Source organism: Cryptomeria japonica, chromosome 4 (genome assembly GCF_030272615.1).
Source record: "Cryptomeria japonica chromosome 4, Sugi_1.0, whole genome shotgun sequence".
Taxonomy (NCBI): domain Eukaryota; kingdom Viridiplantae; phylum Streptophyta; class Pinopsida; order Cupressales; family Cupressaceae; genus Cryptomeria; species Cryptomeria japonica.
Window position 1 is genome coordinate 182,105,905 of NC_081408.1, and position 24,181 is coordinate 182,130,085.

A 24,181-nucleotide genomic window follows, 5' to 3' on the forward strand; every position below is an offset into this window, starting at 1 on the left:
CACGGTTTTATTTTTCAGAAGTGTTCTGTGAGCCCACATTTTGGCATTGATGGAATGAAGAAGATTTTGTTGATCTATGTATTTGTCAATATTTTCTTTTGATTATAATGAGCTCTATTTCTCTTGTGATTACCTTTCATTGTCTTTTCTGTTACACTAAACTGTGTATGCATTTAATTCTGAAACTTTGATTTCAAAAATAATTTGTATGTTGGAAAGAAATTTGTTGTTAGCTCTTTGTCTAGGTATTCTGACCCCCCTTGTCCTTTGAGGCATAAGAGAGACTCGTTCAGAGTCCAGAGCATTTTGATCTATTGGAAATGGTATTTTCGTGGGTGTGGGTAATTAAACTATGTTTTACTTATCTTCATTCACTTCATTATAGATCTGTTTTTCGCATCTACTTTTCATGGTTATGGGTAGATGTTAGTTTTCCTTTATTTCTTTTTAGTTAAAAGCATATTCGAAAAATATTTATTTTTATCCAACAAAGGGAGCTGTACCTTCATATCAAAATTCAAATAGCACTTGCACTTACGATTGCAAGTGACTCAATTGTTGGTTCTTTTATTGTCTTCCAATTTGGGCATTTATGAGTCATTTTTGAAAGGTATTTAAGAACGACAAATCTATTAACCAACAGCTTCTAAACACCCATTTAGTGCCTATCACATTTTTGTTTTCCAGTTTGGGCACTAGAGTCCACATTTCATTTTTCTTAATCTACTCCAGTTCTTCTTCCATGGCCTTGATCCAGTCATCATCGTTTAGAGCCTCCTTTGTTGTTTTGAGCTCAATTATGGAGAGCAGACATGCATTCTCTTGCTCTTCTTCTGGTTAGTACTCCTGCATCTTTGTCACCAATGATATTTTTAGCTAAGTAATTGTTTCTGACATACTTTTCTAATACTAGTTCATTTCTTGGAGTTTCTTCTACCAGTTGTGCAGGTTCTACTTCACAAGCTTCTTCATGGCTTTGCCACTTCAACAAGATCCTCCTCAGTAGGTTCCACTGGTACAGTGTACTCGAACCCTTTATAGTCCTCTGGTTCACTCTTGCTATCATGTTCATTTTTCTTAGAGTACTCATCTACTCTGACATTTGCACTCTCCACAATCTTACCGGTCCTTTTGTTCAAACACCGGTATGCCTTACTCTTTGTGGAGTAACCTAAGAAGGTTCCTTCATCTCTCTTGGGATCAAATTTTCCAAAGTACTCATCCCTCTTGATATAGCACCTGCTTCTAAATACTTTGAAATAATAGACATTAGGTGAGTATCCATACCATAATTCATAGGGAGTTTTATTTGTCCCTTTCTTTATTTGTATTCGATTCAAGGTGTACACAACAGTGCTCACTGCTTCCCTCCAGAAAATGTGTGGACTATCCTTATGTATCATTAGAGTCCTCGCACAATCAATAAGAGTTTTGTTTCTTCTTTCAGGAACCCCATTCTCCTGAGGTGTTCTGGGTGCAGACATCTGTCTCATAATCTCCTATTCTTCACAGTAATTCATGAACTCTTGAGAGGTGAACTCTCCTCCTCTATCTAATCTTTGACATTTCAGATTCTTACCAGTTCCTCTCTCTACTCGAGCCTTAAATACTTTAAACATGTGAAAGGCTTCAGATTTTTCCTTCAATAATATAACCCACATCATTCTTGAGAAGTCATCTGCAAACAACATAAAATACCGGTCTCCATAGAAACTCTTGGTTCTCATAGGTGGTTTTTTACAATTCAACCCTATTGATGTCTTTTTTTAATCTGGAGTATTGTATCTTGCCTTCAAGAAGTAATCTTTAGTGTTTGCAAGTTTCTTTTGTATCTTTCCCTAAGGTTGTGTGCTTTAGCTTTGCAAATCATCTCAAGGGAAATGAGCTCCTTAACCTCTAGCCTAAACATTGTGACCAGTTTATCATATAGTGAGATAGTTCTCACTATGGTTTTTCCCAGTTTGGATTTTCCCCGTAAAAAATCTTAGTGTTCTTGTGTGGTTATTTTTGTGGTTCCAGGTGTTTACTTTCATGCATAAGGTATATGGAATGGATGATAAGTAAAAATTATAATTCTAATTAAGTTTTTATATATGCTAATTCACCCCCCCTCTCATAATCCAATAGTGTTCAACATTGGGTAAGGGGAGAGAGAGGTGAGATAGAGAGGATAGAATGTGTGTGAGGTAGGTAGAGAAGAGATGGGAGATACAGAGTAGTGTGAAGGGTGGGAGAGATAGGTTTAGAGCTTGTAGATAAAGGAGAGAGTGAGATGGAGATGGGAAGAGAGGGAGAGAGAGAGAGAGAGAGAGAGAGAGAGAGAGAGAGAGAGAGAGAGAGAGAGAGAGATAAGTATAGAGATCGAGGGAGACAAAGAGTGAATTAGAGATAGAGAGAATGATGATAGAAGTTTAATGTTTATTGAAATTTGACTAAGTGAGAGAAATTATAGGGTTTAGAGCTTAGGGAGAGAGGAGAGAGTAAGATAGAGAGAGGTAGAGAGAGAGGAGAAGAATGATAGGGAAATAGATAGGTGTAGAGCTTAAGGGGACAAAAGGCATGAGATAAAGAAATAGAAAGAGAATGATGGTAGGAGCTTGTTAATTAATGGAATTTGACTAAGTTTGAAAAACTATAAGATCTCTTAAAATGTAGAATTTGCATTATAACTCCTAGAGATTTGAAACCATTCTCAAACATTCTAGCAATATATACATAAAATATAACTTAGATATAAGTTATATTTTACCTTTGCCTTACCTTTGTATTTTAGCTTCTTATAAAAACAAAGGTAAGACACAAATAATATGTAACTTATACTTTAAGTTATATTTTATGTATATATTTATAGGATGTTTGAGAATGATTTCAAATCTCTAAGAGTCATAATGCAGATTCTAGATTTTAGAAGATCTTATAATTTTTTAGACTTACAGTCATCAACGAGCTTCTATCACCATTCTCTTTCTATCTCTCTATCTCATTCTCTATCACCCCCAAACTCTGGTATAAGTTATATTTTACTTTCATCTTTTACCTTTATTATACTTAAATATTATATTTTATGTATATATCCCAATGAAAAAACATTGAAGGGGGGACAAAGTAAGTAGCATTCAAAACCTATACGTTCTTTCTAAAACTAAACTTGAGCATGAGCATTTTTTTTTGGGGGGGGGGTACTTCTTAGTATCACCATAACACGTGCATGTTATGCTTATTGACCAAAACACATATGCATTTTTCTCTCATAAAAGCATATATGTATTTTTTATTCAAATAACATATATGTGTTTAGAATTCAAAACCGCATGTGTTTTTAATTCAAAACCCACGTATTTGTAATCCAAAAACCACATACATACTTTTAATTCAAAAACCACATAGCCTTAGCATATACGTGATTTTTGAATTTATTAAAAACACATGCATCTTTTATTTATTTTAGATTTTTTTTTAGTGGCCACTAAATTGTACACCCTCTTGGTGCACTTACCCATTATTTTATGCCTGTAGATCTGATCCAATATCCAATATTCTTATGAATACTGGGTGAGCTGTAAGTCTTTCGCATGAATCTTCCTGGATTTATTCCTGACTGATAATCTCGTGGGAAGGCAAAGATCATTATCAAAAGTCGTACATGATCGATGAGGACATGCTACATCTTTATCAATGTTTGTGGATCTGCACATTTAATAACGATTTTGTCTTTGCTCTGTTGGTGTTTATGGCGTTTGCTGTGCTGGGGCTTCCGTGTGCAGGAATTTTAACTGTAAATACAAATTAAATTTGTATCAAGATCGAACAAGCTGACAAACCCTTGTACACATTAACATAATAAAATACTTACTTTGACCGTTTCTTTTGCGTGTTATATTTGATCTGTAGATTCTAATTTGAAATGCAGGCGAGCCCGCAAAAATTTCGAAGTAAATTGTGACGAAACCCTGGCCTTCGTTGTACATGACAGGCGATTTCTTAGGAAATTTTGAGAAAGAAGAAACCAATGATGGAGACCTCTCAGGAGTTTCAGGAAGAAAAATGCCTGTTCCTACACGGAAAATTCACAATTATATACAATATTTTTGGTCATTATATTAGAGTTTTGAACAGGATTATTCGATATCATTTCCATCGGCGTTGGCATCAAGTTGAATGACCATATGTAAGATGATCACATTGCCTATAGATTCCCTGAAGATTTGTGATAAAAAATTTTACATTATGCCTTCCTGAGATATTCTTTTTTAAGTGGGAAAATTCCGAGTAAGTGTTCTGTATAGCGTATTTGGGGGAGCTAGAGCGTGCAGAAGTTGTTTGTTGGTATTACATTGAGTTTCCACGAATCTTCCCAATTTTCCATTTTGGTATCATATTTATTTCATAGCTACTCTCAGTACTCTTTGGTCATGGCTATAAAGCATAACGCTGTTTGGGTGGCATAACAATAGCTTTGCTCTGACGAACTGATTTGTGATCCTTTTCTTCCTGTTTTCTCTATGCTGATCTTCTTATGCTTCTACAATACAAAAAAGACCTGGTTTGTCTACTTTCCTTTGGTTTTCGGTCTTAGGTCTTAATTCAGAATTTAAGAGGCTCGGAGCTCCAAGAAGCTCCAGTTTGATATAGTGTGTGTAGGAATTCTTTATTGACAGGCAATTTATGATGTGAATATATTTATTACACTTGACTAACGTCATTCAAATTGCCAGACCAATTGGCATATCTAATGTGGATAAAATCTATCAAATGTGGATTGTTTTCAGCTGGTTTTCTTCAAATGTTATAGACAAAAGTTTTATTTTTAACATTTTACTTCTAGCTGGTTAGAGATGATTAAATAGCAGTCTATTCTGAGCTAGTTGTAGATTTCTAACCCCTTTGATGTACTCTGGTCATTTGTTGGCATTTTTTTTTTTGGCGTTCTGTGTGTTGACACATTTCTTTCTTTCTGTTGCTTAACAGGACAGGAAAAGGTGATAACGGCAGAAGGGATCAATTCAGCCTTAAAAAGAGCAGGTTAAGCGTCATCCCAGTATTCATAAAAATGTAGCTCCATACTCTCACAGAGCTGCCTCAAGCGAAAGGCTAACAGGTAGTCTATAACTCATCTACATATTAGAATTACATTTAATAAGGCTGAAGAATCACACCAGTCTCGCGAAGAGTAAAGGCCCAATTGTCAAATATATTCCTGATAGGATTGCCCAGATTATAATCCCAATGGTATTCAAACCAGAAATTTCATAGAACGGCTAACAGGAGGATGATTCGCCCTAGGATTGCATATTGTAAAACCTTATAGTCTCAAACTCAGAGATTTCATTAATGACAGGAGAAATCACCCCAGCCTTGAAAAGGTTTGAAGCCCAATAATCTCTAACCCTGAGATTTTAAGTAGCACCTTTGCAAAGAGGAAAACCCCAATCTCTCTAAGTCAAGTGATAGCTGATAGCCAGAGAAATCACCCCAGGCTTATCAAGCTAAAGCCTAAGTTTCTATCTCAGAGAAATACCAGCAGGTACACCTTTTAAGAGTAAAAGAGCTCTCTTACTAGGAGCTCACAACTTACAGCTGAAGGAATTTCCCCTGCCTTGCTAAGAGTAAAAGCCAACAATTTCCAACATCTAGATTGCACCTGATGTTGAGAAGAAGTATCCCAGCCTTGAGAAGAGTACACTTCCAATGTTGCCACCCAGATTGTAATCAGGCATCTTTGTAAATAATAAAATATCAGTACTTATATCTCTACATATCAGGCAATAGTATTTGCACTGCCTTTTGGCAGAAACACTATGTCACTGAAAAGATATAATCCCTCGCATGCAATTCTGCCCTCTGCATCCAAGAAGTATGATGTTTTCCTATGCTTCCGTGGGAATCCCCTAAGAAGAAAATTTGTAGATCACCTCAATGCTTCACTAGAAAATGCAGGGGTTAATGTATTCCTGGATAGCCAAAAGCTGCAAAGGGGCGAAGAGATCAGTTCAACTCTTCAAGAGGCAATTAGAAACAGTGCTATCCTCATTCCTATTTTCTCCAGGAAATTTGCAGAGTCCCACTGGTGCTTGGACGAGGTAGCCTATATGTGTAAATCAAATGGTATAATTATACCCTTATTCTATTATGTGAAGCCAACAGAAGTAAGAAATCCTGAGAGGGGTATCTTTGCAAAGGCTTTTAAGAGAAAAGAAGGAAGATACACACAGGAAAGGATTACGGAGTGGAAAAACGCTCTGTCTAAAGCTTCCTCCTTCTCTGGCTGGTGTACAGATGACACAGCAGGGTATGTTACATGTATGGCATTTGCTTCTTTTTTAGAATTTTTTTTGTAAGATCAACTTTGAAAAGAAATTTATAGAGAGATTTTGTTTATGCTCTAAGTAGAATTTTAGGCTAGTTTGGAATTATAAATTTTGAGCTAGTCAGGCAATTTATTATTAGAACACTGAGTTTGAGTTCAATAGCTAAAAGTGAAGATGAAAATCGAGGACTACCATCTGAAGGAGACTAATGAATATCATGTTTCCATCATAAGTGGGAATAAATTTGTCTTTCAATATATCAAAAAATGCTTTCTTCATCATCATAAAATTTATCTTCTCCTTCCATAGCTCTGTAGTTTTTATTCTATAATCTCATTTTGTATGTCTTTACATGTACAGTAATAAACAAATTCCAACCCTTATTGATATACATTTTTCGAGGTTTTTTCTTTTTGGCTCTCAGATGAATCCTCCTTATTTATTGTTATATAGCTGAAACTTCTTTCTTTACCGTTCTTAAGTATTATGGGCATTGAATCTAACAAACAATAACATTGGGCTTTTGGTAATTTTCCCCGTTTCTCATGAATTTATTGTCTTTTATACATTGCTAAAGATCAGAATTTCTGAGATCCTCAAATTGAATAGTATTTGCTGACAATTACTAGTCTAAGGTAGCTGTTTTCTGTTATAGAAAGCATAAAATTATTACAAATTGAAAAACCAAGCAATCTTTTAGTTTACTAACTCATCTATCCTACAGATTTGAAGGGGGACTTGTCAAGCTTGTAGTCCAAGATGTTTTCAAGACCTTAGAACAAAAGACGACCTCAGTCACAGTGGAGGAAGTTCTGCCTGATCCCTTAGAAGAAGAGCCCTCAGAGGCAATACCCTATGTGATCAGAAATGAACCCCTTAGAATTTCAAAGTATGTCTTCATCAGTATGAAAGAGCACATGAGCAAAATTATAAAGATGCTTAATATAGATTCTGATGAGAATGATGTTCTCACTGTTTGCATTCATGGAAAGGGTGGAGTGGGAAAAACCTCCCTAGCAAAGGCCATCCATAATCACATTTATCTCAAATTTGATGCTACTTGTGTTGTATATGATGTCCGTCATAAAGCTCAGCATACAAATGGTGTAGCTAAGATGCAGCGTCAAGTATTGAAAGACCTTGTCAAGTTCAAGGATAAAGTTAATGATGAGGCTCATGGAAAGATCTTGATGAAGGACCGTTTGAGGTCCATCAAGGCCCTTGTTATTCTGGAATATGTTGATGATAGCAAACAGTTGGAGGCATTACGAGGTGATTGGTTTGGACCAGGTAGCAGAGTTCTCGTAACAATGATCGACCCCAACATAATAAAGAATGAACATGTTGATTTTACTTATGAAATGCAGGGACTGGATAAGGAACACGCTCTTCAGTTTTTTAGCTGGCATGCTTTCATGAGAGATAAACCCAAAGAATCTTATAAAGACTTATCATGCAAAGCTGTGGATATTTGCAATAGGCTGCCATTTTCACTGGAAGTTCTGGGTGCTCATTTGTATAGTAAAAATCTAAGATATTGGAATCAAGCCATTGACATACTAAACTATTCAAGTTATCATGATAAGTATGCTATTCTTAGACTTATTTGTGATGGCCTCAAGTCTGAACAGAAAGAGATGTTTTTAGACATGGCTTGTTTATTCATAGGAAGAAAGAAGGAAAGTGTCATAAGCTTTTGGGAAGCTAGTCATTTGCGTCCCAATGTAGGGCTAACAAAAATGAAACTGAAATCACTCATTAGACTAGATGAAGATGATAGATTTGTAATGCATAGTGAATTTAGGGACATGGGAAGAGCTATTGTAGCAGAGGAATCAATGGAACCAGGGAGGCGTAGCCGATTGTGGAAATCAGAAGAGGCTGAAATGGTTCTAATGCAAGGAAAGGTGATACTTTAAATCCCATCTACTTTAGTATTCTTTCTCCTGATCTCTTCTATTCTTCAAGCTTAGTTTAGGAAGAAAAAGTCTGTGAGTTTCCTCATGTTGTAGACAAGATATATGAGATGCATCTCTTCTTTATCTTTGCATCAGGTTTTTCTAATGTGTTTAATTGGCATGCCATTTAGCAAAGTAGTTGTACCCTATTTTCTACAGCATAATTCGATGTTGATTTTAGTGCTAATAAACTTTTATCAATTGGAATCTCATCAGGGAACAGAAAGTGTTAGATGTCTTACCTACCTTCAGCAAGATGTTCGACTGCAAACTCATAATTTGCTAAAAATGTGTAATTTGCAATTGTTATGGCTGGATGGAGCTCTTATTGAAGGGGACTTTGGACAAATGCCTCCAGATTTGAAATGGCTGAGATGGGAAAACTGCCCTCTAAAATTCTTTCCGTGTGAATGGAATTTGAAGCATCTGGTTGTACTAGATTTAAGCTTCAGTAGAGACATTGAGGCAGTGTGGCCAGAACCATCAAACATAGAGGTAATTTCCTTTTATTGGGATGGTGGGGTGAAGAAGAAAGACATTCAAGATAGGAGCAGATTCTTTTTATTTGTGCATGTAATTTTTCGAATGATAGTAATTGTGGAGAGACTTTTACGATACTGAAAAAGAAATAGATGTGTATACCTTCTTAATGAATTCCTAAATATTATTGTTACTCTATTTGCAGGGCCAAAAAAATCTTAAAGTACTTAAGCTGAATGGCTGCACAAGTCTTCGGATGCTCCCAGATTTGGCTAATCATACATCTCTCATACAACTGGAGCTCTGTGGTTGTAAAGAGTTAACAGCTCTACCTGAGTCCATTGGACTTCTAACAGAGCTTAAGTATCTGGATCTGTCAAACTGCTGCAACATAAGCCAACTTCCTGACACTGTATCTAACCTCAGTTCTCTGGAGGTGCTCCTTCTATCTGATTGTCGCAGCATAAGAAAGTTACCTGACTCATTTGAAGAGCTAAGGGTTCTCAAAAAACTCAAATTGGATGGAACGCCCTTGAAGAATTTGCCTGAATCCTTGAGATGGTTGTCCCACTTGGAGTTGCTGTCTCTTCATTGTTGCCATGATTTAAGAAGCCTTCCTCACCGGATAGGTGAATTAAATTGCCTGCAGTATCTGGATATACACGATTGCTCTAGTTTGCAAAATCTCCCTGATTCAATATATAAACTCAAAAGCTTATGCCAGTTAGATATGGCTGGTTGCAAGAGAGTCATCCTAGGAGCAGAGCTACGGAACCTTGGTTGTATGGAAAGATTGATTCTAAGTAATTGTGAAGCCATAAGGAGCTTGCCTATATCAATAGGCCAACTTAATTGCTTGCAACATCTAAACCTCAACCACTGCACTTCTTTGTTTCGACTTCCTGAAGAATTGGGAAATCTGGTCCATTTAGAAGAGTTGCTGCTCAACGAATGCTACAACCTATGTGAACTTCCAAAGAGCATTGGGAAACTTTCTTGTTTAAGGACTCTAGAAATGGAAGAAAACTACAGCCTATCTGGTCTTCCAGCTAGCTTTTCTAGACTTACATCTTTAAAGCATCTAAAAGAAGGTGGTTGTCCTCTACCACAACAAATGGGAGAGCTTTTATCATTAGAAATTCTGCATCTTAAATCATACAAAATGTCCACTTTGCCTCCAACTTTTGGCACACTTTTGCGGCTAAGCAAACTCTACCTATATCACTGCACAGAGATTTTGGAACTTCCACATCTTCCAAAGAAGCTCATTGAAGTATATATTCAAGACTGCTCAGGACTGAGGAAAATCTCAAACATGTCAGGTATGATGAGGCTAAAGATTCTGAGGATACAGAACTGCAGGGAACTTGTTGAATTGCCTGACTTTGGATCCTTGCAATCATTGCAAGAGCTCTCTCTATCAGAATGTAGGAGTGTTAAGCATATTCAAGGAGTGGAAGGGCTGAAATCCTTAAGAAGGTTGCATCTTATTGGTTGCAGATTGGCTAGATCAAAAAGTTCAGGGTTGAATCACCAACAACTAATCAAGGTATCTCTCATTTTTCTATGTACTGTTTATATAATAGTAGCACCATCTATACTATAATTACATTAAGTCAGCTACTAGTTTTAGAATATTACAAGAAAAGTAGACCGGGGACACTAAATTTTTATATCAATATTCCTAGTCAACTTGTCTTTTACAATATCGACCTGAAATATGGGATAAGAATGTCTCAGCACAATTTGATTATGAATATAAGTTGTCTGATTTGAGCTAGTGACCCCAACATCTTGGAGTGAGCACTAGGAATACAGTGTAGGACTTCAATGATATCCAACATGGGATATCCCAACATCCATTTTGGCACATCCAGTGTAGATGGTGGGCGTGTTGCCAAAGAGTCTGCTTTGATTTTTTAGGATGAGAACCCATGTCTACAAGTGTAAAGCTATGAGTTACATTTTGATTGGTATGTGGCCCAGATAGTTTATCAAAAAAATTAAATTTTGAGAATATCTTGTATACTAATTATCATAATCTGCTGTTGGAATTACAGGAGACCCCTTGTCTAGAGTTATTCAGCTTTTCTGCAAATAATGTTCCAGAATGCTTACAACACAAGATAGAAGTAAATGGGCATGATCTATTCTATGTTGCATTGGATAGTAACGAACAATGTTCAGGGATTATACTATGCTTTATGGTGAGGTTCAAGCATGGGATTACTTCAGTGAGCATAGAATTAAGAACTTTAAGAGATGGCAAGGAGATTTTCAATACCAGGCTTGTGAACCACTCCAAAAATGTAGAGGGGGACCAGATTTTTATTCATATTTTGCGAAAAAAACACCCCATGGCTATGATGATGCAGAGTGGAGATGTGGTACATGCCAAGACAGATATATATGAAGAAAGAAAGTTAATAAGAAGTGGTGCGATGCAGTTCTTCTCTGAAGGAAAGGATGGGAAAAGGGAAGATATAATTTTGGAGAGATTAGGAAGGGGGTTGACTAGATTAATGGAAGGCTACAAGGAAAATCTAGCCATTGAAGATGAAGAATAAAACTGAAGTTAGACAAAATTCTAAATGAGTGTTGCTTTAATTATTAAGGCTCAACTTTAATAGGATAGTCCCCTTCTTCAGAAGCATCCAAAAATTGCACGGCATCTGTTATTTTTTGAACTATAAAAAGGGTCAGGTTACCTAGATCCTACATCATATGTAAGTGTCAACACATTTTACAGTAATGTAAGATAATTTCAATAGTTTATATAGCTCAGTAAACAAGTATAGAGAATAGAGAGTATATGTATGTACTGCAGATATATTTCATGTAAATGACAGCAAATCTGCTTGCAACAATTATGTAAATTATATATAAACTACAGAAAAGTCCCCTGCAAAAACTTTTCTCTACCCCATCAATCCTACATGTATTGGGAATAACTCTATTCTAGAATATATACTGGAGTGATTAGTTGCAGCTTTATAAGGATAAACTTCTAGTATCTACTACTTCTTTCCCATTTAAACATGAGCTTCAATTTCTTGGGATGACTATTTGATAGACATTGTAGGTTTGTTTGTGGAGTCCTACATTGCAGATTTGGGAGACATCATTGATGATATTCATCTTCTCTTTGATGAAGATGATCCTTTTTTGATTGTTGCGAGGGAACACTCTAACCCTCTTGTTCATTCTCTACATGATCATTCTTTTGAGGTTGACATGATTGTGAGTTTTTATGTACAACACTTGGAGGAGGTCTCTTTATCCTTATACGAGACATGTGAGTCTACGGATCATGTTCTACATTCATCTCCACTAGATCTTGGAGTGCCTTTTTTCAACAGTGTGGACTAGTACACCTAATTTGGAGGGGGCAACTTTCAGCTCATCGACATGGGGACATTGAGCAGTTTTCCAAGACTAAATACATCTTGAGTTTTTTCCCTACATCTTCCCTTCATGTTTGGGGAGACTTCATGGATTCACCTTTGGTTTTGTTTCTTCCTAAGGGGAGGAACGTTGTTCGATGATCATGGAGCAGTTTCTTCATTCAGTTTCGAGCTTCTACCATTGGTGCAGATTCTAGATTGAGGGGGTGCTACTTGGTCTCTCTTCTTCTCTCTTATGGGGGAGCCTTTTGCTTCACATGGGGTTTCTCCTTCTCATACTTTTTTGAGAGTTCTTTTGTATTTTCATCTATCTTTTTGGGGAGAGTTTTTTCCCATTGGGTTTTTCTCTTTCTTTGTTTGTGACAAATTGCATTGGTTTGCATGCATTCGCATTTGTACATGGGTACCTAACATGGCCTCGTAGCCGGGACCCATCTTGCATTGTTAGCTTGAGTCTACATTCCCCTAAGTTGCACTTAAGGGGGGTGTTGGTGTAAATTATGTCTCATAATCACACTTTAATTAAGTTGACTTAGGGTAATGCATTTCATAGTAGTGTGGATATGAGACACTTAGGGAAGTGTGCACATAGTGATGATGCATGTAGGAGAAATTCCACCTTTTGTGGTCTTCTCTTGTTGTTCATTCCACCTTCGGTGGATGATCCACCTCTTGTGAAATATTTTACTATTTCTCCTACCTATCCCTACCTACCCTTGTTTCTCATTGAGCCACATGTCATGATTGTGTGCTCACATATCCGTATGACCTTGCATTTATAAGCAGGCTCATCTACATTGTATGTAATGATCTAGTTGATAGTATTTGCATCTTAATTAGAATACAATTTATTCTAATCAAATCTATTGTTTCTCTTTTTTGCTATTCATTGTACTCTAGATCTTGGTTGTATTTGACAAATTCTTACAAGTTCAATCTAGATCTTTTGGAACTTGTGATTTAGGTAGATCTACAAACTCTATGTTAGTGGAAACTTAACAAATTTGATGTAGGTGAAAGAGATCTACAAGTTACATATGTTAAAACTCTAGAGTCAAGAAGTAGGGGAAAGAGATCTATAAACCCTAAAGAGGACTAGTGAATTTGATGTAGAGATATCGTAAGAAAAAAGGGGTAAATAAAAATATTTAATTTTCTTAACATTTTTATATTAAAAAATTATACATACTTGTTTTTGTAACTAAGAAATATCTTTGAGTCCTTTCTTCATATCATTCTTTTTCATTTTCTGTTGAATATTTCTGCATACTCTAGTTTTTCCTTTTCTTCTTATTTCACATTCCCTCTTTCACAAAATATTTCCCTACAATTAATTTTTCAAATATTTTCTCCTTCCAAAACCTACAAATCACATAAAAGGTTTTTTGCAAATTTGCTTCAAAAAAATCACTTGAACAATCTCAAAATAGATAATGGGTTGTAGCCATATAATATATTTATTAATAAAAGAGATTATATTATATGTTTGGTTCAGTGTGGGCACCGGTAGGAAAGAACCGAAATAAGAAAACCTTTGATTTTGCCCAAGGATACTATTCTAGAAATACAACCTTAAGCTGGTAATTTACATCAATGTTACAATCGATCTACTCATATTGTGGATTTAACCATGTATGAAAATAACCATGCAAATTTTGCAATTCCTAAGAAATCATGTTCTCCCCTATCTTGATATGCGGGGGAGCTAGTAGAACGGAAAAAAGAGCTCTGAGTAAAACCAGAGTCAATTACTTCCAATGAGAGCCCAAAATCCTACAAAACCAATTTACCAAAACAAACCACAACCTTCCTCCTGCAGACTGTTAGCCTTGTATTGATAAGGAAAATAGAACGGAGGAAAGAGCTCTAAGTAAAACCGTAGTCAATTACTTCCAACGAGAGCCCAAAATTTTGCAAAACCAATTTACCACAACAAACCACAACCTTCCTCCTGTAAACTGTTAGCCATACATTGATAAAGAAAACTATTGGTAACTTTCACACTCTTATCTATAAAAATATTTCTACGTCTAAAGCACTATCCATAGCTGGTCAAGGCAAAGGAGAGCCACAAATCTACCCTATAAAGAATAAACAAACAAAATCAAGCCGCCCTATCTGAACCTAAATAGTGAATAAAAAAAATCGATGCAGTGGAAAGAAAAGAACTAAGATAATTGCACCACTAAAATTATGCATGCTTATTGAAAGTGAAGCATCTAAGATAAATAAGATTACTGCCACAGAGAGTAACTTCTCAAAGAGCATTGAAAAAATAACTTGAAATTATAAATGCTTATGAAATTAAGATTTACCACATGATTAAGATTAAATCAGCATAAGCACACCAAAGTGTATATATGTGTGTGTGTGTATACATAGATGTGTATATATATATATATATATATATATATATATATATATATATATATATATATATATATATATATATATATATATATATATATATATATATATATATATATATATATATATATATATATATATGGATTCAGGTGTATACACACACACACACACACACACCTGAATCTATATATATGTATATATATACATATATACACCTGAATCTATATATATATACATCTATGTGTGTGTGTGTGTGTCTATATATATATATATATTCATAACTCTGCCCGTCAATGGCATGAAGAATAGGGGTCACATAAAAAGCCAAATAAGACGTTGGTTCGTTTATGAACACATATACATATACATATATATGCATAAAATATAACCGGAGTATGCTCGCTGCTATTTAGTAAACGGAAAACATAGTGGGTAGCAAACTTTATAGAAAACAAAAAATTCAAAGGAACTACAGATTTACTTTCCATTTTCTGTTAAGATTATAACCAGGTTAACTTATTTAAAAGTCTGCAAGCATCTTACCAAACTATAAACATCACATAAACCTATTCCTCAAAGAGCCTTATATCGAAAGCTGACTATAGCATTCTGAAAGTAACAAAATTGTCCTAACTATGCCAAAAGAAACAGTTAAGTCCAGTATTTGCAAGGTTAAAAGTCTACAAGCAAACCAAAAGGGACAACAAACAAGCCCTAGGAGTCAGAGGAGACTAAAATCCCTTTCTTCCGAGGCTTGCCTACCTCAGGTCCTGACTTAACAGAGGACTCCCCTAGGCTAAGCACAACAACGTTAGGTAACTCCTCATCATTTGGCATTGCTTCAATACCTTCCTCCTCCAAGTAATTGGTGAACCATCTCTTGCACGTCGGGCGTTTAACATGTAGGATCCACATCCGAAAATAGAAATTACGTAGCCTTATTGGTCTATAAGTAGCAAAAGCGTCCTCATCATCAATTTCTAGATTTGGAAATCTTGGCACCGCTTTGTTCTTCCACATAAATCTGTCATAGTGCTTCGGCTTTGAAACAGTTAGGTCATCAGACACATTGATGACCACCCTATCCAGCTCACCCAATAGATCCTTCTTAAAAACACTTCGACATAATTTTTTAACCACATCTTTGTATTTCTCGAAGAGCATGGCCACAACTAAGAACATGGCAACTATGTCCGTGTTTTCCCTAGTTCTATTTTCATTATTGATATACTCATCCCCTAACGTTTTCCTGACCGCTCTAATAACTAAGTCATGAGGAAAGGCTAGAATGCCTCCTTAGACCCAACAATCTCAGCGGTGTGTCCATGCTAATAACTTACTCAAACTCAAAACTTCAATTCAATTTTATCTTACCACGGATTAAACCGTCATCTTCTAAATAAATAAATTCTATATGAAAGGAAATTGTTGCGTTAGCTAGCCGATTTAAAATCGCCATAATTAACAATACCTCTTTACTTAAAACTTTCGAGGAAATCGTCCCAAAGTGTCAGAAAATAAGAATGTAAGGCGAGGATGCTTGGTTTATGATGAAGATCAATCTCCGAGATCGAGTTATTTAATACCGACGGCTACAATTGCTTCCAGCTCAGCTCTATGTAATCATTATTATTCTACTAATAGTATGCACACATATCAAGGATTATGTGTAATCACTAGAAATTAAGATCATGGATTAACTACACTAGCTGCGAGCAAATAAACCCAGCTAGGGTAGAGCCTTCGGCCTTGAGATTAGGAAATTCTAAATGCATTAAGGCAATCGAAGCCTTGTCGATTTAAAAAATTGTTTAATCCTCTTTGAAAGTCCTGAAGGCTCCTAGGCTAGCCTTATAACAATAACTAATGCTTCTTTATATTTAAATTGTATGAGTATATGGAGCTAAATATAAATATATATGTCTGATTCTATTTATGAGTATATATGTATATGTGTATGTGTATGTGTATGTGTATGTGTATGTGTATATGTATATGTATATGTATATGTATATGTATATGTATATGTATGTATATATGTGTATATATATATGTATATATGTGTATATATATATGTATATATGTGTACATATATGTATATATGTATATGTGTTGGTTAACAGATTTGTCTCCTTCTTAAACTTCTAACTATGATCCCCTTAAAGGAAAATGTGACTCCGTTTTACTCTTTTGAAAGAAACAAATTTACCAACAGTTGGAAGAATTAATGAAAATTCAACCTTTGCATTAGAAGGCAGCTCCTCGTATGATTTGCAATGAATTTATTGTACAATTGATATGCCAACACTTTTAACCAGAAAGTATTGAAAGGCTTCAGCATTTATCCATCAACACAAATAAACGCCTTCAAAACTGCAACATAGGAAATTTTCTGAAAGAATATTAAAAGGAGAGTTCACAGACTCTGATTTATAACGTACTTGCTGCATACATTCCAAAACAAAATAGGGACTCAGCAAAAACTAATGGCTCAATCGATACTCTCTCATGCCTCACAGAGCAAGGGGGATCAAGCAAATCAATACTATGCGAGTCGTCCAGCAACCAATAATAAATATGAACTGAGAAGAAATGCAAAGATGTCTGATTACCAAATTATATCATGCCCACATAACAACTTAAGAAAGATTACGAATCTCAGAACGCATAGATTCAAAGATAACACAACATTTCATTAATAATCAACTATTGTATCATTACCACAATTCATATTGGAAACCCAAATTTTATCTATTGCTCCCAAAATCATAGTTTCGGAACCCTTTCAAAGATAAGCTTTTCAGCTTAAATAGCCACCAAACCATAGTTTTTACATGATCAACAAATAACATTTACTTTCACCACGGTGAAAGAACCCGTTTAAAATAACATAAATGAGAACTAAACTAATAGCCACTGAAAGGCTGACATTTCATTTTTAGAACAACTAAACTTCCACCGCAGCTGAGGAGGTTACGGGCTTGTCCTGTTTTGCTGCGGAACCATGCCATTCTAGGTGCACTGTCAAAAAGTTCAAGATGACTTGGAAATAAGTCAGGCCGATGTGCATGATCCTCTGATTCCACACTTCTTTGTCCATATTCACCCGTGTGACTTTCGCTCTGTGAACCTCTAAGTGATCCGAACAGACAATGAGCATTTATTCAATCCTTGTTACTTTTGAAAAGTCATCGGTGGTAAAGGATTTTGTGGTCTGAATGAACTGGACCCTTTCTTGAAAAACTTTAGTCATGTTTGCGGCTTCTTCGATCACCTTGGCGCCCTCCTTCATGAGTTGAATATCAATATATTTAAGGTCTTTCTGCATAGTATCAATCAAGTTAGTCAGTCCTTTGAGCAACTTGGTGGATTCTTCATGGCCCTGCCTGATGATCGAATTGCGCCATTCCACATTTTTCTTTGACACGTACAACACGTTGTCATCTAGGTTCTCCACTGGTTTCTCAGCTAGGAATTTCATCACCCCATACTTTTGAACATCATTCATCTGTGTGAGGACTGCTACCCACATAATCCTTTCTTTTTCCCAGGTGACCGTCTCTAGTTCAAGCTCTTTACTCATGGTTTCAGCATCCTTATAAACTTTAACCAGGTTAACAATATAATCAGACCCTTGTTGTATAATCAGATCCAGCCATTTATTGAACATCTCAGTCACCACCCTGTTCCTTTGAACCTGATCTAGCATTTTCTAATTTGTTGGTGATTTAGGGTCAAATGACACTGGTATTTGCGATAATGGTTTAGGGTCTGGGTTATGAATAGCATTGATATATTCAGCCATTTGTGTGACAGCTTGCTTCAATTCTCTTTTATCATTTTCATCTTTCCAAGTCCTTGAAATTATCCTCTTCGTAGAGGATTCCAGATGCTTTACATCTATAGCCCTTGAAGCAACTCCCAAATCTACTTTCTCCACAGTAAAACCCTCCTTTGTGGCCTTGTTTGCGTCTCTCCCAGGAATGGGCTTGGCCACTTCAGTTGTCCAGTTACCTGTTGTGTCATCCACATCAAGCATTGCTTGTGTTTTGAGCTTTTTGGGCTTTGATGCTTTTCCCAAGCATCTATTAACCATGTCCTCAATTGGAATGGTGACCGACACCACACTCCTCTTCTTTCCAATGGCGGATTTCAACCATCTTGGTGCATTTGCAGGTTCTTTAGGTGGCAGGGTGGTCTATGCATCTGGGGGAGTAACGATTACCAGGGTATTCATGGGATCCTGTTGAATTTCCACTTCTTCATTTGTGTCCATTTCTTGCATCTCGGGCTTGCCTTGATCCTGTGAGTCCATTGTTTGTTTAGGCTCTTCACTGGGGTCTAAGTCCACCATGACCTGTTCCAGAATAGGCTCCCTACTCTTCCTTCTGCTTCTAAACTAAGTTACCCGGGCAGCTGTAAGACCGGATGTTGACCTCTTTGACTTTCTTGGTTGAATTTTCTCTACAACGGGCTTTGAAACACCTGCAAGATCAGCAATTTCATTAGTGGCAGAAACAGGATATTGAGCCACGATGTGTGAATCACTTCTTGATTCATGTGAGGACATGTGAGGACTTGATTCATGTGAGGACATGTGAGGACCCTCCTTGAGTTTTTGATTCCTCAACCATCTCTCTGTTCTCATGACAACATTGAAGGTCCTTGTTTGGATGCTATCATCTTCTTTTTTGTTCCTGTCAATTTCTGGAATCGGTTTTCCTTCAATCTCAGTACCAAACTCAAGGTCCAAGACATCTCCCTCTGTGTCTTCCGATACACCGGATGTATTAATTGGGAGCCTCAGGATAGTTATCTGTCGTAGAGTGAATCTTGACCATAGTCTCTTTCTCACTTCATACTCATCCTTGCAGTTCTCCCAATAATCCTCTATCTAAGGTTCATGGCAGAAATGGTTGTCTACATTAAGGTTCTCTCTTGCATAACCCTTGTTGTCAAATCTTCGCCTAGCCACATATGGCTGCAGGTTCATCCTTTCGAACTCTAGTTCCAAGTTCAAGGCATCCGATACAGACTTGCAACTGTAATATCCGAGTTCAACGGGAAATACAACCCCGGATTCGCCCTTTGCTCCTAATGTTTTATCTATATAGGCCAACTATCTGCTCACTTCTATAAGCACGTAGCTATCAAAGACGTACCTAGGTAATTTGAATAGTTGGCCTTCAAAGCCACCTACCCGTATGTAAGTAAACTGTGGAAATTGGATAAAGAAACTCCCATATATACTCACAAATTCTATAGCCTCAACGGACATCCTCCTGTTTGCATCTCCTTGAAGCTCAAAGGCCAGTCTTCCCGCAAAGACTCCATTCCACCTATCAATCTGTTCAACATGTCTCTATTGTTGCAACAGAGGGTAATAATTGCAAACCCTCATTCCATCAATCCAGGGTTCATTAGGTAGTCCAGGCCAATCTCTTGTGCAAGCTAAAATATAGAAAAGGTAGGAAGACATGTAAAACCCTATCATCCCCACAAAATTTCTCAGTCCTTCGTGAAGTCTCTTCGCAATTACTTGAGACCAATCCATAAATCTGTCACCGGATAGAACCACTTGGATGAAAAAGTACATCCAGTCCTCCCAATAGAAGGAATGTGAATTCCCCTTTACTCTGTTTAATAGTATGACAATGTCCCGCACCTCTGTGATGAAGTGCTCTCTGGTCAGGGGCTTAGGTAATCGTGATCCTCCTTTCTAAATCTTGAAGAGCCAATTTCTAGCAATTACACTCCTGTACTTGCTCTTCTTTTCAGAGAAATAGGCGTATGAATTCCCAATAGTCCAGTCCTCATACTCCTCCTTATGCGGAATACCCATCACCGCTATCATTGTTTCCCTATTTATAGTGACCAGCTCCTCACCATCGCTTCTTCAGATACATCTATTCTCAGAGTCATATCTGTTCATGCAGGGCAACACTAAATCTGGACACGGTGCGACGAGGGGGAACGCATCAGCTTCCACAAGACCACTCTTAACTATCTTCTCCATTAATGAACCAGCCTAGGGGTTCTTAGTTCTCTCTAGGAAATCCCCTAAATCTACATGAACTAAGGAGGTATCTTCCATTTTCGGCAAAATACTCACTAAACATGAGGTCTGGCCAAGCTTTGGCAGCATTGTCCTTGTGTTAACTATCTACCCCCTTAACCAAGAAATTTTAACAACAATACAATATCCTACGCCAACAATTTAGAGATTTCCCTTTTCTACAGTGATAAAACCTCAGAACTCAAAGAAACACAGCTTAGGAGAAATCAATTGAGCTTACCCGTTAACACCATGAAAACTGGAAATTCTTCCGAAGAACAGAGCTGGTTTTACCTTCGGCGCCTCCAATTTACTAAAGTATGGCAACTGCGACCTTCCTAAATATGGAAATAAACTCATGCACATTTCCTTCAATCAGATGGGTAAATATCTATAGAGCCACACACGCTTCATCATGATTTACCCAAGCGTGCGAAGTAATAGTGAAATGACAAAACTGACACCTTCTTAATTATCCATCACTTCCGCACAATTAATTTGATGTTCTCATGATTACTTTTAGAATTTTAAATTGCCGAATAAGGGAATATTCCTTCTTGTTGCGCCACTTTTATTCCCACCAAAAAGCTTTCGGGTTAATTCTGAAATGAACCCATGAACCTTGAACCATTTGACAAAAAGGTTCAACGGTTCAAGTTCACTTAAGAAATAAAACAGTGAACAGGCGGCACATAAAACAACATCGGGAATGAGCGACAAAAAGAAAAAGGACTATTAAAAGTGAACCTTGAACCTTTTGAACCACTTAAGATTTGGTTCAAGGTTCAAGACTGCATATCAACTCAACACAAAAAGACTCGTGATCGTCATATAACAATATATTGTCGCGACTCACTAAAAGGCATTTTGAACCTTGAACCTTGAACCACTTAAAATTTGGTTCAATGGGTTTAAAACTTCAATGACCATAAATAAAAGCGCACTTGTTCACACGGTGACAAAGACCAAAAATGACTCTTTTTTTAAAACGCGCTTTGAACCTTGAACCATTTGAACCTTTAACAAAAAGAGTTCAACAGTTCAAGTACGAGGAGAACAAATGACATGACAAAAGTAAAGGCACAAAAGGCAACCCACGAATTTGAATATTTAAAAAGGGAAAATTACGGGTGAGCTAACATCGGCTCTGACTGGGGACTAGAACTGTGAAGGAACTAGAAATGAACTCCAGAATCTTTGGTTTCACATGCAAACTTTATTCAAAGACACAAACAAACTAAACAGAAAAGACACACAAACACAAAAATAACTAAACACAATATACAAAAACCACGAGGGACTGTCGTTTACAGTTGATATAACTTCAAATCTTGACCATTATAGGTCAAAGGGAGAACAGTACCATCCAAATATGCAAGTTTGAAAAAATTTGGTCCTTGTACCTCATGAATCAAGAATGGTCCCTTCCAGAGTGATTCGAACTTGGCATGTGCTCCTTTGGGAACTCTTCTTCTATCCGAGAGTAGTACATTATCACCCAGCATGAACTTTCGAGGCCTTGCTCGCTTGTTGAATATCCTTTTCACCCTCATCTAGTAATCTGTTATCTGGTCCACTAGTTTATCTCTTTCTTCATCAATCCTTGTTAGGTGCATGATCCGCTTTTCTAAAGAACTCTAGAAGTAAGCATCTTCAATAACCGTTTGTAGTTTAGTAGCTGCCAATTCCAAAGGAAGTGCTACCTGAGCGTCGACACCATAAACCAGTTCAAACAGAGACATGCCAATTGCCCTCTTTGGCTATGTAGGTCGGCCCAAAGGGCTTCATACAGTTTCTTATGTCAGTCCTTAAAATTCTCACTCACTAATTTTTTCATGATATTAATGAGGTTTTTATTACTGGATTCAGCCTGGTTGTTTCCCTGAGGGTAGTAATCAGATGAGTGAGCAAGAGAGATTCCATGATCATAGTAAAACAAAGAAATTTCAGCAGAGGAGAAATTGGTAGCGTTGTCAGCTACAATTTTAATGGAATTCCAAACCAAACTAGGATGTTCTTTTTCAGAAAGTTACAAATAATCTCTAAGGTTGTCTTTTGTACCGGAATGGCCTCAACCCATTTAGTGAAATATTATGTGGTTGTCAATATATGAGTGTGTCCTGCACTAGAGGTAGGTGTCAAGGGACCAATAAAATCCAGACCCCACTGCTTGAAAGGTTCATCCACAACCACGGGTCGGAGTGGTAATGCTGCGAGATGAGGTTTACCCATAAACAACTTACATTTTTCACACCTGGCCACCCATGCATATGCATCCCTAAACATTCCTGGCCAATAATAGCAGTTCCTCAAGATCTTGTAGGCAGTTACCGTTGAAGAGAAATGACCCCCACAGGCTTCGTCATGGAATGTTTTCAAAAGAGACTCTTGGAGCTATTTATCAATGCACCGCAAGAAGGTTCCATCCAACCCCCTTTTATATAATATATCATTAAAAATGACGTACTTAGCAGCTTTTAGCCTCAAGTTCCTCTTCTCCTTCACAGAAAGATGTTCTGGGCAATCTCCATATGTCAAGTAATATGCTATGTCTGCAAACTAGGAATCTTGAAGGGCAACAAACAGAACTAAAGGCAATTCCTCTATCACTTCTTCATTGCTTTCAACAATCTGCTTGCACAAACCTTGCCCCCTTACCAACTTTGTGGGCCTAATGTCTAAATTGAACTCCTGAATTTTTGACACCCAAGAAGCTCTTTCATTCATCCCTATGTCTTGTTGTGTCAATATGCTCTTGACTGCTGAATGAGGTACATACACAACAACATGGGAATGGAGAATATAATACCCAAACTGTTTCATCGTCTTTACGACCGCATATGCTTGCTTTTCCATTATTGAATATTTCATTTCATGCTTTTTCAAGGGTACGCTCATGAATGATATAGGGACCTCATCATTATCTTCATTCTTTTGTAATAAAATCCCTGACATAGTGTGCTTTGAGGCATAGCAGTAGATAACAAAATCTTTACTGAAATCAAGATTAACCAAGCTAGGTGCCTGACCAATAGCATCTTTTATTGAGGCGAATGCTTTCTTCCCTTCCTCGCTCCATTTGAAAGGTTGTTTCTCACTCATCAAATTCACAATATATATGGTAGTCTCAGCAAAGTCTAGGATGGATCTCCTTAGAAAATTTACCTGTTCGAAGAAGGACCTAACGACATTCCTGCTTGATGGTAGGGTTAACTATTGAATTGCTCTTACCCTTTTAGGATCTATTTTTACCCCTTCCTTAGAAACAATATGACCGAGCAACTTACCCTCTGTGACTCCAAATACTAATTTCTTTGGGTTTAAGGATACCCCATGCTCGTGACACCTCTGCAACACTTGTCTTAGGTCCTGAAGATGGTGTTTTCTTCTTTTTGAGAACACTGTCAAGTCATCCAGATATACAACAATGATCTTATCCTTTATATGTCCAAAGGACAAGTCCATATCTCGCTGAAATGTCGCTCCTGCATTGATCAAACCGAAGGGCATCCAGTTATATGCAAATGTACCCCAGGGAGTAATAAAGGCAGTTTTGTGTTGATCATTTTCCTGAACGCTGATCTGATCATATCCTGAAAATCCATCAAG

General features: G+C 37.0%; 1 protein-coding gene across 1 annotated transcript in view; it reads left to right on the plus strand.

Annotated features, from left to right (window-relative positions):
* The first annotated feature begins 3,498 nt into the window (after positions 1 to 3,498).
* Positions 3,499 to 24,181, plus strand: part of LOC131028103 (uncharacterized) — a 53,956-nt gene continuing 33,273 nt past the window's right edge. The window contains exons 1-6 of the mRNA XM_057958329.2: positions 3,499 to 4,168; positions 4,969 to 6,289; positions 7,033 to 8,215; positions 8,483 to 8,761; positions 8,952 to 10,295; positions 10,807 to 11,311. Of these exons, the coding sequence (XP_057814312.2) occupies positions 5,799 to 6,289; positions 7,033 to 8,215; positions 8,483 to 8,761; positions 8,952 to 10,295; positions 10,807 to 11,311 (3,802 nt within the window). The 5' untranslated portion in view covers positions 3,499 to 4,168; positions 4,969 to 5,798. The remainder of the gene's footprint in view (positions 4,169 to 4,968; positions 6,290 to 7,032; positions 8,216 to 8,482; positions 8,762 to 8,951; positions 10,296 to 10,806; positions 11,312 to 24,181) is intronic.